Source organism: Pinus tabuliformis, chromosome 5_1, assembly GCF_031772625.1.
Source record: "Pinus tabuliformis cultivar Carrire ecotype Pingquan chromosome 5_1, CPIR1, whole genome shotgun sequence".
Classification (NCBI taxonomy): domain Eukaryota; kingdom Viridiplantae; phylum Streptophyta; class Pinopsida; order Pinales; family Pinaceae; genus Pinus; species Pinus tabuliformis.
Window position 1 is genome coordinate 630,144,265 of NC_142305.1, and position 16,606 is coordinate 630,160,870.

Genomic DNA, 16,606 nt, shown 5'->3' on the forward strand with positions numbered 1-16,606 from the left:
TGGCATGTTCCTTACCTTACCTGCCCAGCGTACATATAACCATGACTGCGTTTACCTCTGATCATGAATATGATTGTGTCCCATAATATATATGATTGTATACAGCGTATGTATATGACTCTCTATATGACTACGTTCTACAGCATGAAGCGTATATATATCTGTGTTCCATACATCATGAATAAGTCTGCGTCCCATAATATATATGACTGTCTACATACAGCGTATTCCTTATATTACTGTGGCTTCATAACTGCGTATAAATTAACAACTTTAGGGCTTGAACTCTGTGTATAGAACCTCCTTGTCTGGACAGTGTTGAGACTTCCTCCATTAGCTACGTTTTATGTGTCTCCATGATCTGCATGATAGGTTTTCATCACTGCGTTGGTAGGACATCATTTTGGGCCAGCGTGTGTTTCTCTTGGTGTCTCACTCCTCCTTCAAAAACCCAAGACGGGGAGAGGAGGAGATCACTCAAGAATTGTGTCCAAATGACATCAAATCCTCTTCTATTTATACCAAAAACGTACAGGTTGAATAGACATGATGTTTGGGCTTCTTGAGCCTACGTAAGAGCTGGTCGGCTTGATAATAATTACATAATCAAAATAAATTCATATCTCCATAAATACTTATCGGAATCGGATGATCTTAGGATCAATCCTACACCTCTCGACGAGAGGGATCCAATAAAAATATCAGCTGCCATAAATAAGCTGACCCACATGGAGTTTGGCCCTAATTTCCAATTTTAACACTCCCTCTCAACTAGGGAGAACTCCATCCGCTGATTTATATGACCGACTGTCCTGTCTCTGCCATTAGTGCCCTGCACTGCTCTGCCCAGCTCTGTTGGCTCTGCTCTGCTTTGCTCCGCTTTGTTGGCTCTGCTTTGCTTAGCTCTGCTTTGCTCTGCTAGCTCTGCTCAGGTCTGCTGGCTCTGCTCAACTTAGCTCTGCTAAACTATGAAGAAGAAGAATTGATCGAGAATGTCTCATACCATTCTTCATTGACCCAAAGTCAGTCTCAGAGTGCATACCACTGATCCCAGTCCAATCTCAACCAACCCAAAGTCAGCGTCATAGTGGGTACCACTCCTACCACTGGTCCCAAACCAGTATCACAATCTCAGATAGTGTACCACTGATCCTAGACCAATCTCAACTGACACGAAGTCAGCGTCATAGTATGTACCACTCTCACTGGTCCCAGACCAGTACTGCACTGACATGAAGTCAGTCTCAGAGTATGTACCACTGGTCCCAGGCCAACCTCAATTGACCCAAAGTCAGCGTCATAGTAGGTACAACTCCTACCACAGGTCCCAGACCAGTATCATTGATCCCAGATCAATGAAGGTCATCCTAGCGTAGGGAGTACGGTAGATACAGCGATGCGTCCATCGGTACTACTATGGTCCCTATCTTCATTTCCCTGCTCATTGATCATATGAGAGGTACTTCCCATGAGTCCCACACTGCATGGGTAGGATGCCTCGACAGGAGAACTTAATCAATCCCGTCCTCACAAGAGAACTAATCATCCTGCTACACAATCGCCATGAAGAACACATCATCCAGGCCTCATAGGAGAGCTAATCATCCTGCTACATAATCGTCATGGAGAACACATCATCGAGACCTCACAAGAGAACTAATCATCCTGCTACATAATCGTCATGGAAAACACATCATCCAGACCTCACAGGAGAACTAATCATCCTGCTACATACGAGAGTGAATCATACTGTCCCACAAGAGAGCGAATCATCTTGTTCACAGGAGAGTGAATCATCTTGTCCCACAAGAGAGCCAATCATCTTGTCCCAATGCGCACCACCAGGGGAGGGTGAGTCACCCTGTGGTCGTATGTTGCTCCAGTAAGAACTGCAAGCCCCCAGAGCTCCCAAAGCTCAATGTATGCAATATGCAAGACCCTTTTACAAGGGTCTCTCGATGACTCCAAGTCGTTCAGGAAAATCACAAATTTGATCTTTCCCCGGGGCTCTGACTAGCGACCTGTACATCATCTCAGTGTGATGGAGCCTCCTTGCTCATCGACTTACCATATCCCAAATAAGGCAGTATCTGATGTTTATCTGCTGGAGCAATCATTGAATATAGGATTCCTCAATAATCGAATCCCACCTCTAGTTGTCACAGAGAATCACAGTGGTATTCATCATGTGTACTCACTAAAGAGTTTCCACAACCAGGCAACTTCATACGAGGTCATACTTGTAGTTATGTATCCGGTCTCGGCGGTACTTATAACAACCGACTTCTGCTTCCTGCTCATCCATGATATCGAAGAAGAATCCAAAGAGAACCAGCGTTGAAAAGTGCTCTAGTGATCCTCCACACTGCCTACCCAGTCAGCATTCGAATAATCATGCAGTTTTCATATTTCCAGCAGTGTATCTCAATCCATGAGAGATTGTGCCCAGAAGATATCTCAAAAGATTCTTGGCATCAATCCAGTGAGGCTCAACCAAATATGAGCTCACCATGCTAACTGCAAACATATATTTGGACGGAAGTTCACCAAGAACATCAACGCGAAGGAGTTTATGAGACTCAAAGGCATTTCCCAAATCTGGTCCAACATCACTACCATATAATTTCTTAAAGTTAAGATCCTTGAGGTAGTCATAGGCTTGCGGTTTATTTTTCCACATTCGAAATCCAACTCCCTCTGTCTCCTACAAATGAAAGGATCTGCACCTGTCAAACATAGGTGCCAGTATGAGAGGTCTATCAACCACAACCTTCGAGTAATGGTTTGGATCGATTTCACTCCTAGTGGATCTCAACTTCATCAGATAGTTGTTGATCCTCTCATACTATGCCCGGGGTACTTTGCTTCAACCCATAGAGGGCTTTCTACCACCTGCATACATGAGATTCCCGATCATGAATCTCAAACTCCTCGAGTTGTTCCAAACCTTTGGACCTGTGGCATGAGGGGAATGGTCTCCTTATAAGATTTTCCTTCGGTACATCTCAGTTCCATCGATGAGTGCCACCTTTAAAACCTTCGACTTCCATTCCTGAAATGGACACCAAGTTCTTCTTGCAATCAGAGATTCTGAAAAAGAATCGAGTTACCCTCATTCAAATGAGCGGTAACATTCCCTACACCCTTTTCGGGATTGGTGACATTCCTTTGATCATCAAAGATGTCCCTGGAATGATTGTTATCTTTATCAAGAGATGTGTCTCTGCCATTTGGACACTCCTTCGCATAATGGCCGAACTTATTGAAACCAGGGCATCCGCCTTTCCTTCCACCCTTAGATCCGAACTTCCCAATGAAGTGATCTTTAGATGGGCCATCAGAAACGCCATTCTGATAATATGCTCTGCTTCGACTTCACCCTTGGTGGAGAGAGATGTGGAACCCATTGATCCTTTTGTCCTGTCCCAACTGTCTTCATGATTGCTCTTTTACTCTTGCTTGGGCATTGTCTTCACCTCAACTCTGATACCATGTTAATTTTAGGTATGTTCTATGCTAGAGCAATTTATTTAATTTCTTTTCCATATTAGCAATCACATCATAAAGTAAACTGCGGATAGAACATAAATATAAATCACAGAAGACATGCCAAGACAAGAGGACACAAGATGTGGCGCTAGCCAGGGACAAACCCCACAATGTGGGGAAACCCTTGATCAATTCTTCTTTTATGTTCTTCAAAGTTCAGCAGAGAAAGAGAGAGAGAGAGATAGTACATTTACAACAGAAGTCAACACTTTGACTTCTCTAGTTCTAGCATAGATCATTTCATATAACGATGAGATCAATTGAAGACATTCTGCTTCAACTGATTCTCCAAGGTGACGGCTTCACCTATCGTAGTGCTGCATCTCGTCCATTTGCCGCACCTTACCATGTAGCACCATGCTACCCTATCACAGTGCTAGACCTAGATGACTGAGCTGCTCTGTTGCTCATCATGTTGCATCTTCCATGTTCTCATTCATCATCAAGCTGCTCATGCTTATGATTACATTCATCATGATACTATCCATGCTCTATGTATCATTGTGTTGCCCATGCGCATGATCTCATACATCATGCTGCTAATAATGCTACCCATCATGCTATCTTTCTATTGCTTCATTATGGAGTTCATATACATATCAACCTTAGCTGCTTGCTATGGCTTGCAGCCTAGGAAAGCAGCTAGGCTATAGTTCCACGCAATACTCCACACAATACTCCATGCAGTCCCATTATTTTCCGTTTGCTGTGTGAATCAGGGATATCACTGTATTCCATACACAGCTTATATATATGACTGCGTTCCATCATGAAGCATATATATGTGACTGTGTTCCATACAATATATATGACTGTCTATATGACAGCATTCCATACAGCATATTCCTTACATTACGGTGTGTTCCTTACCTTACCTGCCCAGCGTATATACAACCATGACTGCCTAGCGTATATATAACCATGACTGCGTTTACCTTTGATCATGAATATGATTGTGTCCCATAATATATATGACTGTATACAGTGTACGTATATGACTGTCTATATGACTGCGTTCTACAACGTGAAGCGTATATATATATCTGTGTTCCATACATCATGAATATGATTGCGTCCCATAATATATATGACTGTCTACATACAATGTATTCCTTATATTACTGTGGCTTCATAACTGCGTATAGATTAACAACTCTAGGAATTGAACTCTGTGTATAGAACCTCCTTGTTTGGACAGCGTTGAGACTTCCTCCATTAGCTGCGTTTTATGTGTCTCCATGATTTGCGTGATAGGTTTTCATGACTGCGTTGGTAGGACATCATCTTTGGGCCAGCATGTGTTTCTCTTGGTGTCTCACTCCTTCTCCAAAAACCCAAGACGTGGAGAGGAGGAGATCACTCAAGAATTCTGTCCAAATGACATCAAATCCTCTTCTATTTATACCAAAAACGTATAGGTTGAATAGACATGATGTTTGGGCTTCTTGAGCCTATGTAAGAGCTAGTCAGCTTGATAATAATTACATAATCAAAATAAATTCATATCTCCATAAATACTTATCGAAATCGGATAATCTTTGGATCAATCCTACACCTCTCGACGAGAGGGATCCAATAAAAATATCAGCTGCCATAAATAAGTTGACCCACATGGAGTTTGGCCCTAGTTGCCAATTTTAACAATATTCAGTCCCATTATCAGTCCTTAAAGTCTTGAACTTATTTTCGGTTTGATTCTCGATTGAGGCTTTGAAGTGTCGAAACCAAAAGAACACTTCATCCTTCTTTTTCAAGAAGTATATCCAAGTCTTGCGAGAATAATCATCTGTAAAAGTGAGGTAATATAAATATCCTCCTAAGGAGTTCACAGGCATCATACCAGAAATTTCTGAGTGAACCAACTGCAATATATCGGAGGTCTTGCTTTGGCTTGAGGGGAATGGTCCCCTTTTGAGCTTCCCTTCGGGACATCCTGGACATACACCTTCTAGCTCTAATCTGAACCTGGGCATCCCGGTCATCATTTTTCTTACATCGAGTAGAGCTTTATAATAAAGGTGATCAAACCTCTGATGCCATCGTTCAGACTGAAAAGATGTGTCACAAGACATGACACCCAGCAGACTTCCACCGACCTAATATAATGAATCAACTTGAAACCCAAGAGTAAAAGCATCTTTAAAGTTCTTTTTCCATACACGTACCTTGCCATCGTTGAAGGCCACCTTGTAGCCTTTGTCTTCCATTGCCAAAATGGACACCAGGCTCTTTTTTAGATCAGGTACATATAATACATCTTGTAAGTGAATGGTATTACCCTGATTCAATTGAAGAGTGACATTTCCTACGCCTTTCACGGGATATTTTGAATTATCTCTAATAACAATTTCCAGGTTGGTTTCGTTCGCTATCAGATTATAGAGAGCTTCTTTGTAACCAGTGAAGTGCCTTGAGGCAACACTATCAATAAGCCAATTTCCCAGCGAGTCCAAGGGAGCAGTAGTAGATGGAGCAACTGGTAGATAATATTCATCTTGCTTATTGTTAACAATGTTAGATTCATACCTGGAATTTCTTGCCTTCTTGAATGGTTTTCCTCTTCCTTGATTTCCAGCACTTCTTTTACCTCTGTCGTTTGACCTGCCATTCCTTTGATTGCCTTGAGAGGGATTTTGATCATCGTCCCGGTGTAAGTCCCTTTTGTCAGGGCACTCCCTTGCATAGTGACCCGTTTTATTGCAATTGTAACATCGTCCTTTTCTTCCACACTTAGGTCCAGCGTTTCCTTTGAATTTAGCCCCGGAATTGTTTCTTCTTTTAGTATGAGAAGAAAAGCCAAAGGGATGACCTTTAAGTATGGTCATTTCTTGCTCTTCCATCCTCATTTCTTCTTGAATGCATCTGGCCATTAATTCCTCAAATCCAGGAATTTTTTTATTGTTGAGAAGAGTAGTCCTGAATATATACCATTCAGATGGCAGTCCTCCAAGAGTTGTGAGTGTCATTTCCCTGTCAGGAATTACTTCCCCAATAGATAGGATGATCCTTAATAAATATGCTTGCATACTCTCATCTTTTCCCTTCTTAATTTCCTTCAGCTTATTTCTAAGAAACAAGACTTGATTTGCATCATTAACTTTAAATAAACTCACTAGTCTATCGTAAATTTCCTTGGAGGTGTTCAGCTTGGAAATATAGGCCACCAAGCACTTGTCGACAGAGTCCCAGATGATCTTCCTTGCTTTGACTTCTCCCTTGGTCCATTTGTTCCTAGCAGCAGTGGATGCATTTGGTGGAGGCTCAACAATTCCGCCTCTCATATGGTCCAACACTTCCTGTTCTTCTAATGTTAGATCGAGAGACGTCTTCCATCCGTGATAGTCAGACTTCTCACGGAGTTTGTCTTCAGCAGGGAAGTGTGTTGAGGACCCCATGATTTTTTTAAGATAGCCTTGCCAACCTTCTCTTCGGTGATTGCTCTTGCTCTTGCTCTTTCTTGGGCTTTGTCTTCACCTCAGCTCTGATACCATGTTAAATTATGGTATGTTCTATGCTTAGAGCAGTTTACTTTTTTTTCTTCTTATTGGCCATAGATTAGCAATCGCATGTACATTAAGCAAAGTGCAGATAGAATATTAAATGATCAACAGAAAACAAGCCAAGACGAGACACAAGATGTGGCGGCTAGCCAGGGACAAACCCCAATGTGGAGAAACCCTTTGATCAAATCTTCTTTTATCTTCAATAGTTTAACAGAGAGAAATAGCAATCTAAATTTTGTAATTTTATATCAGCAGCAGCAAACCCTAGATCACAAAAGTCAAACTTGGTCAAACTAGCTGAAATTGACCTCTAAAATACTTGGTCAATTTCTGGTCAACTTGTCTTCGAACAGCCTGAAGAAACAGCCCTTGAACAGCCCCAAAAGTTCAGTCAATTTGCAGATTTTTGAAGTCAACTGTAGCCTTAAACTAGGGCAGTCAATACCAGTCAAACTAGAGGTCAGATCACCTCGATTTTCATGCCAAAAAATGTGGCCTGCCTAGGAGAGGCAACCACACCCAATCCGCACTTCTGGAAGGTCAATGCTTGGTCAACGCTGGTCAAAGAGATGCCCTGTTTCCCTAGCATCCTTCTTTCTGTGTCTTCTTTGCCCTAGGACGTCTTCCTTTCAGCCACACGTGTGAGAGAGAGAGAGGCTCCTTTTATGCGTAGGGGAGAGAAAAAGAAGATGAGTGAATTGAATTATCCAAATGAGGAGAATGCTCCTTGTATTTATATGCAAACGTTGAGGTTGAATAGACATGACTGTTGGGCTTCTGAGCCTGCATAAGTTTGTTGGCCGACCTTAACAATTTGTCCATAATCAAAATAAATTCATATCTCCATAAATACTTATCGGAATCGGATGATCTTTAGATCAATCCTACACCTTTCAATGAGAGGAATCTAGGAAAAATATCAGAAGCCATAAATGAGGTGATCCACATGGAGTTTGGCCCTAGTTTCCAATTTTAACAGTCTACAAGAAAAGGTACAAATCATATCGCTCATTTGACAAGTACAAAGCAAGGCTCGTGGAAAAAGGATTTGCATAGAAAGGAGGTGTTGATTCTAAGGAGACTTTTCCCCCATAGCAAAATGGGCCACCATCAAAACTCTCTTTTGCTTAGCAACTTAGAATGGATGGAAAGTTCATCAAGTGAATGCGAAGACTTCTCTCTTGAACAGAGACTTGAAAAAGAATGTATTCATGTCTCAGGTGAAATGTTTTGTTGTAATGGGACAAGAACAGAGAGTATGCAAACCCATCAAAACTTTATATGGCCTAAAACAGGGACTGCGAGCCTAGTATGAAAAGTTAACTAAGCATCTTCTGAAATTGAATTTTAAACACTTTAATCTTGATGATGCAACTTTGTTTGTCAAGAAAGTTGGAAAAACTTTTGTATATCTTGTAGTGTATGTAGATGATTTGTTGATGATAAGAAACAATGAGAGCTATATTGCATCCAAAAAAAAGGAATTGAAGGAGAACTTTGGGATGACAGATTTGGGACATCTTCACTACTACTTAGACACTGAAGTGACTCAACATTCAAAGTACATATTCATCTCATAAAGGAAGTACATTGAAGAATTGTTTCACAGGTTTGGAATGGTTGAATGCAGCCCTCTTTCCACTCCAAATTCCAAATGGAACAAAATTTGAAGCTCATAAAAATAAGGGAATAAATTTGAGGATGCAACCCAGTATAGACAACTTATGGAAAGTTTCATCTACCTTACTACCACCAAACTAGATATGTCATTTGTCGTTGGGATTCTTTCAAGGTTTATGCAAAAACCTTGTGAAGGGCATTGGTCTGCTGCAAAAAAGTTCTAAAATACTCAAGGGGTACTCAAGACTTTGGACTCAAATATTCATAGGTGGATGACTTCCACTTGATTGTATATTCTGATTCAAACTTTGGCAAGTACAAAGAGAATGGAATGTTGGCTTCAAGCTATCTCATGAGTCTTGGATCAGCAGCTATCTCCTGGAGGTCATGCAAAAAATTAGTTTCAGAAGATTCCACAACAAAGGCAGAGGATGTGGCAGTTGTATTGTGTGGCTCAAGAAAATAAGGTAATGAATTTGAAGAGGCAACCACATACAGACAGCTTGTGGTAAGTCTCATCTACCTTACTACCACTAGACCAGATATTTCATATGTTGTTGGGATTCTTTCTAGGTTTATGTAAAAATCTTGTGAAGGGCATTGGTTTGCTACAAAAAGAGTTATAAAATATGTAAAGGGAACTTAAGACTTTGGACTCAAATATTGATAGGTGTATGACTTCAGCTTGATTAGATATTCTGAATATATCTTGGGTGGGAACAAAGGGAATGGAATGTCGACTTCAAACTATCTCATGAGTCTTAGATCACCAATTGTCTCCCGAAGGTCATGAAAACAATCAGTTCCCGCAAACTCCACAACAAAGGCAGAAAATGTGGCAGTTGTAGAAGCAATTAAGGAGATTGTGTGGCTAAAGAAAATACTTATATATCTGCAACAGAAACAAGTAAATTCTACTCCTATTCTGGTTGACAATAGTTCTGCAATCAAGTTGGCCAAGAATCCCAGATTCCATGATCTCACCAAGCATATCAACACAAAGTATCATTTGATTCAATATTATGTAGAGGCCAAGATATTCATTTGAGACATTGTTTCACAAATGAACAAATTGTGGACATCTTCACCAAAGCACTCAGAAAAGAAAATTTTGAAAAATTCAAAAAGATGTTTAGGCTCACAAACACACTTTCGACTTAAGGGGGAATGTTGGACACATAATCCAATGTGATTTTTGTGTCATTGTATATAATTGTAAATAGTAGTGATGTGAGCCAATAGTTGAATATGAAAAGCCAATAGATCTTGGAATATGATACCAAGAGTCATCTAATGTAATAAAATTAGCTTCATGTGAATGAATCAAGCACCCAACATTGGAGATATTCCTCTAGCAATAACTATTAATAACAAACAGCATTTATGTGGCAATGTGATGGCCTCACTAAGCTACCTCCCATCACAAATGAACCACAACAAAGCTGGAGGGAAATGATTTCTCGAAGAGTATGTTGACAAAGGACTTAGAAAATGTACAGAGCATGTTAACACAAAGAGAATGATGTATTTATTGGGTTAGAGCTAATTTTTCATTGTAAAGTTGAAGCATTTAAAATTTGATGATTTGTGGCTCATATTATCTTCACAAAAGACTATAGTCTAGACTCTTGTTGCACATAAATATCTTTAATTGATGCAAGATATTATGATATAGACAATTGTTCAATGTCACTGTTCTTCATTTTATAATTTTAAAATCTATAATTTTGAAATTTAAATTTCTATTTTTTGAACTTTTATAATTCACATTTCATTTCATGTACTGCATGCCCATGTCTCCACATACCTAGATTTCAAAAATGGAGTACCAGTGCCCACATCTCCTAGCAAGTATGGTTCTTACATGCACTTTGGACTCTTCAAATCTACATATAAAAGATTCAGCAGTCCAATAAACTGACCTTTTGAACACGACCAGATATTGCAACCAAACGACTTTTGATCTGTCTAACTCTTTCAAGATTGAGAGTACTGATTTTCGATGTCAACTCATCCAGTGCTGGATATGCCTCTTCCTCTAGAACAGCAGTCTGAGATACACAAGTTAAAACATAGCTCTTAGACTATGAGAAATACCAATACAACAAATACCTTGTATAAAAGAATCTGCCACTTAAATGATAAAAATAGTGTTCAACATCGAAAACCCAAATTTCACTTATCAGAAAAGAAATGTCAGTCACATTACAATAGCCTTTATATGTGATACCTAAATCCATCTGAAATGATTGATCACATGGTAGCATTATAATCATTGATCCAATAAACCTCTACCTCAAAACTAGCAAGCTTGGACTTGTTTAATGCCATATAGCCAAGCCTTTTTCTAAATAAATAATGCTTTCTGTCAAGGTAATGTCTGAAATTTTCTTGTGGAAAACTTATTTATTGCAACCAAGAAAATATGGAAATTGATTTCTTTGATGAGCTATGTACATGCATGTGCATACAACCATCATATACAACTAAGACGCATGCAAGAGCCATAGTTGTGATACAATAAGATGCAGACAAATGCAAATAGAGGAAATCTCAGTAAAAAACTAAGAAAATTACATGTCTGTTTCCATATATACAAACATGCACTAAAAACAAATGGTATGCTTTGAGGGAGCATTCATAGCTAACATAGCCACAAGGCAACTTCTATGACTGGGAAAAAGTACTTCATTCTGATACATATTTCTTGAGCTTCATGATCATAATCTGCTGTTTATACTATTGATTCTCTGTTGCATAAACTTTTTGGTAGTACTTGTTTCCAATTATGTACACAATTATTACATGCACTAAATCCTAGGGGCATAACACAGTTGATGGCTCATTGTATAAGCCCTGTGTTTGAAATCATCAGTAGAATTTGTAACAAATCCATGATGTTTGGTATGCATGTATTTAGGGATGAAAGCTAAGAGTGTCCATATCATATGTATATACAGGTATAACCTATAAGATGATTGAAATGCTGAACACACTTTCCCAGACAGTATGCAACAATAATTACTTTCTCTGTAAGATGCCAAAATATTTACTTTGCATTGGCTGTGTGACCTACTTTGTCACAAATCGTAGAAAGTACCAAAACATGGTCAGTATTGTAACATGGCACAATGCCACAAACTGGAGCCATAAATAAATTGTACCTGCTACAGACTGAAAACGGCATAACACATAAATGTCACGGGAGAGTACAGTCCATAACTGATCCCGAGTAGACAATAACATAGTAAGTAGACCCAAGATACATGTCGACATTGACATCCATAAGTCATCTCAACAACTGAATCAACAATGTGACTTGACAACTGCCTCGACTAAGAGAGAGGTTTCAACTGAGACCAGAAGAAATTTTGTTGAAAAGTTGTTTGTACAAGATATCCATAATCAAAAGTTAGATAAAAGTTTGTGTGGGGGGCATCAATGTTAGTGTTTTTGTATTTTTTATTAACCAGGGGCACCAAATAATATATTAAAATATTTAAGTGAGAGAATCTTAAAGTATTATCAATTCTCAAATAAATATGCATACCGTGTTGGCACACATGTATGTTGCTTACTCAAGTGGAATTGGTTGCCTAGTGCGAATATCTTCATGAATAAATATGTATTCGATACTTTTTAAACATGACCCTGCATTAATAAAGCACCTTTATTATACACTTTTGCCTCTTGCCAGTTGTCTCTTATGTGACTAAAACAGCAATCGATAGTCTCAGACTGATAATTCATCATATTAATCCTATCACAACTCATATGTAGACAATGAAATGGGATGTTGACATTCCATACATTCTACAAAAATAATAAGTCCTCCATTGGATGCTTTCCCATTGCTAAAACAACATGATTTGGAAAGGGGTTGCAGATTTAATCTATAACTCATATACTCACTGCAAGGAATGATTATTGATACCTTTTTCATGGAGTTATTTCCCAAAAATCAACCACTTTGGCAAAGATAGCACTTGATAGAAGGAGCAACTTACGGAAAGAAAGACATCAAACTGAAAATCGATGACAATAGTTGGAGATGAATAAAAAAATGCAATTCTAAAATGTACACACCTCCAAGGCTTTGTATTTATTATCAACTATATATTATCTGTCCTGCCATAGACTCCTAAGAATACAATAAAATGGGCTTAAATTACATTCTAAAAAGCAAAAAAAATTACTATCACATCCTCAAAACAAAAGCAATGTAAACGTTCATCAAGGGTTGACAAATTTCTGTTGCATTTTTTATTTCTAAAAACAAAATATTAGTCATCTCTTACTGATGCCAGTATGTCAAGGGAAACGTGCATGAATGGAGAGTCCCTGCTCTCATCATTGTACGATATTTCAAATAGTACATATTAAATCTACATTGAAAATCTTCCAAACAAAACAAATTAAATGAAGAGCAGTCCAGTGGGATTCCAAGGAATTCTTCACGATTAAAGATTAGTATCCACTGCCCTATTTGAAAGTACATTTCATTTAAAAACTGACAAGGGATTATTTAATCAAGCATATCACTGGACACCTCAAATTTTGCATATTAAGTTACTCACCAAACGTCTAGCTCATCCTATTTGCCAGAAAATGACCTAACAGAAAATTCAAATAAAAATCATGCCACATCCTGGAGAAGCCTCTAACAATTTGACATAATGCCTTTGAACAGCCGTTTGGACATTCTAAATAACCCCTAAGGAATCCATTTTTATGTTTTAACTTTGTAATTATAAACATGTTTGTGACAATGTTGCTGACATCATGTCAGTAAAAACAACTCCCAGCATTCAGAGAAGCAAAATATTGCAAAATATTGGCAATTTCTTTTAATACAAAAATATACATTTTTTGAATTTTTTAAACATCTAAAGCAATGACAACATCAAATTTTAAATGCATTGCCAAATAAATATGAAAACAAAACTAATATATAGGATGTACAATATATCCAATGCTACATCATGATAGATTTCATTAAAACCCAGCAATTGATTTATGATTTTCCAAGTATGCAACTAGAAAACAACTAAACTACTGTTCTGAAAGTTAAATCACAAATACGCTTTGTTTTCTAACTATAGCATGCACAGTGGAAATAAATAAAGCTGAAGATAAACACATTCAACACATAAGACACTGGATATACCCAAGAAACCCCAACTCCAGGGAAAACCTGCAAACTGTGTTTGTTTTCTATTAGCTCAGCAAAAAAATAATCTTCAGAAATTACTACAGCAAGGGAACACTTCCCTTTTACAGCAAAACCCTCTGAACAGCTCCCAAGCAAAATCGAACCACCCCCTGCGCACTTGTGCTGATGTACGGCTGCACACAATGGTACGAATTGTAAGGCCGTGCAGTACATCCTTTTCCTGCAGACTGCTACACATTGTACGTCCACACTAAACTTGAGCTGAGATAGAGCTGTTTGTCCACCTCTCTCTCCCTCTTGGTCGCTGATCATGCTTGCTGTCTGCTGAAACCCTAACTCCCTCTTGTTGAGCCAAGACACACTCTATGTGAATTGAACTAGTCACTTTTGCACCCTATTTCCTCTTATAAGTCGACCTGGGCCCACCATCACCTCCAATGGTTGATATTAAATCTTCATGAAGGGTTGAGATCTAATTATATTTTGACATTGGCCTTTTTAATTTTTCCTAAGTCCAACATTAGAAAACAGGTAATTAAATTAATAATCTGCCAAGTGGTTGTCTTGTGGGTACCTTTGCTAGCCTTGTGACTTGGGTTGTTATTTTTTATGGATATGGTAGCATCGGATAGGTGTTCTAGTCTCTAAGTTGTCAAAGAGGCTAAGGAACACGAGATCTCCAAAACCTAGAAAAGGTTTCGAGAGAAAACACCTAGAAATCCCTCAATTAAATTAAATGATCAATAAGTAAAAGATTCCTAAGTCTAACTTAGGAAAATTGATTAGTTAATAGGTATTAATTGAGGAAATTGATTTTTCCCTAGAGACTTCCAGAAAGGTGACTTGATGGAGTCTAAGATGATCTGAGCCATCGATCATGATTAGATCTTGCATGTTGATGCTCCAACAAGAGATTATAAAAGCAAGTCGATGGGGTTGGAGATGGAGACAGCTTACAGTTGGTGAGCACGGCAATGGCGATTCCCCAATTCATAGTATTTAGTTAGGTAGCAGTTTGAGTCAAGGAAGAGCATCGGAGAGAGGTAGCAGCGGAGATTTGGGAGCAAAGGTCCAGACAAAAATTTTCCTCAGTTTTCCAGTGTCCAAGAGGTAGGAAAGGGGGAGCAAAAGAGATCGATTTATGCAATGCGAGTTAGCCAAAAACCCCAATTCGAGTAGCCGGAAGAGATTCGTTTTAGTTGTTGGAAGCCGAATTAGTGTCCAAAAGGTAGAGTGAATTCATTCCAGACGTAGAGGGAGGCTAGATATCCCAATTGGAGGTAGTTCGAGGGTTGTGCGAAATTTTTTCTGAGCAACAGTGCACATTTCTAGAGGACGTGCAAATTCCAAATAGGTGTGTGAGTTGCCCAGAGAGAGGCCAGATCAGTTGCAGAGGAGACAAGAGTGCCTCCAGTATATTTTGCTAGTAAATTGCCAGAGGTTTGCCAATTGGGCAACCAGTTGTAATAATCTTCTCAAATTGTTGCATAATAATAAAACCCTCATATGTTGCACTGGTTTTGCCTTCAGGATTTTCCCAGTGACAATTGTCCAAAAACAACGGTGTCATTTTAATGTGTGTGCGCATCTATTTCCCAGTTCCTGTTTTATATTTCCACAGCGATTTATTTGTGAAGAATTGCATAGTGAATTATTCGCTATTTGTCGTTAATAGTAATTTAACGGAAGACAAATAAACTTTTAAAGTTAGGAGAATTATATCTAGCTACTGCACTTCAAGAAATTTTCACATGGTATTAGAGCAAAAAAGATTAGATTAGAGGCTTTAGGCGAAGGAAGTAAGATTTGTGCAGATTTAGAGGGATATTCGAAGAACGAATTTTCAAATTTGCACAAGCCAGCTAGAGGCAGAAATTCGATATTCAGATCCAGGGTGGAGGAAAAGTTCTATTTGTCTCAGGAGCAGTAGCAGCAGGAAGTAGGTGTGTTGGAGAGGGTTTCCAGTGAATAAATCAGTTAATTCGCAGAGCAGATCTAGCACAAAATATTTGTAGCAAGGGTTTTGAAACAACAAATCAACACAAGGCAGGAAAAGAAAAGTACATAGAGAGGGAATTTCCAAAAATTCTCAGAAAGTTCCCAGTTTTCTAGTTGCAGGAAAGGAGTCCTTGATTTCTAGCAGCAGTAGGTCGTAGCAAGCTTGCCAGTGTAGCCAATGCGAATTTCAGGGTTAGCGATTTTTGGAAAATATGGAGACTTGATGATTATTACTTATTTTCCTTAGCTTGATAATTTCTTGTGATGTTACATGTTCTTCTATTTACTTCTTTGATTATGTTCATCAAGCAATTACCAAAACAAGAAGATCACCAACAGACAAAGTACACAAGATATAGGCTCCAAGCCAAGGTAAAACCCCTCCAAGGGGAAAACCTGGAAAATGCTTTTCTTATTCTTTAGAATCTGCTTGCAAAAGAGACTTCCAAGACCCAAAGACCCAAGCCAATAAACCCTACAAGACCCAAGTCAGCCACTTGTTGAAATGTGTAACTAGGTTCAGTCTTCATAATGTCTATTGTAATCATGATTTTATGTATTTGATGAAAAGAGAAAAATAAATTTTATTATTATTATTTGAAGCATGGGTTTCATGCTCAAGGTCATTTTATTTATAGGTCAAACACCCATTGTGTGCTTCTAGGGATTTGTCATAAAGTCCAGGTGTCAACTAAGTCATTGTACTATGTAAGACCCCTTTGGGCATCTTGTATTATGTAAAAGAAATTTATTTGAGTCATAA

The 16,606-nt window shown here is 38.7% G+C and overlaps 1 protein-coding gene across 2 annotated transcripts in view; it reads right to left on the reverse strand.

The window, feature by feature from the left end:
* Positions 1–16,606, reverse strand: part of LOC149166529 (magnesium transporter MRS2-3-like) — a 175,727-nt gene that overhangs the window by 53,547 nt on the left and 105,574 nt on the right. For both annotated transcript variants that reach the window (XM_089432655.1, XM_089432654.1), the window contains exon 3: positions 10,595–10,723. In XM_089432655.1, the coding sequence (XP_089288781.1) occupies positions 10,595–10,723 (129 nt within the window). The remainder of the gene's footprint in view (positions 1–10,594; positions 10,724–16,606) is intronic.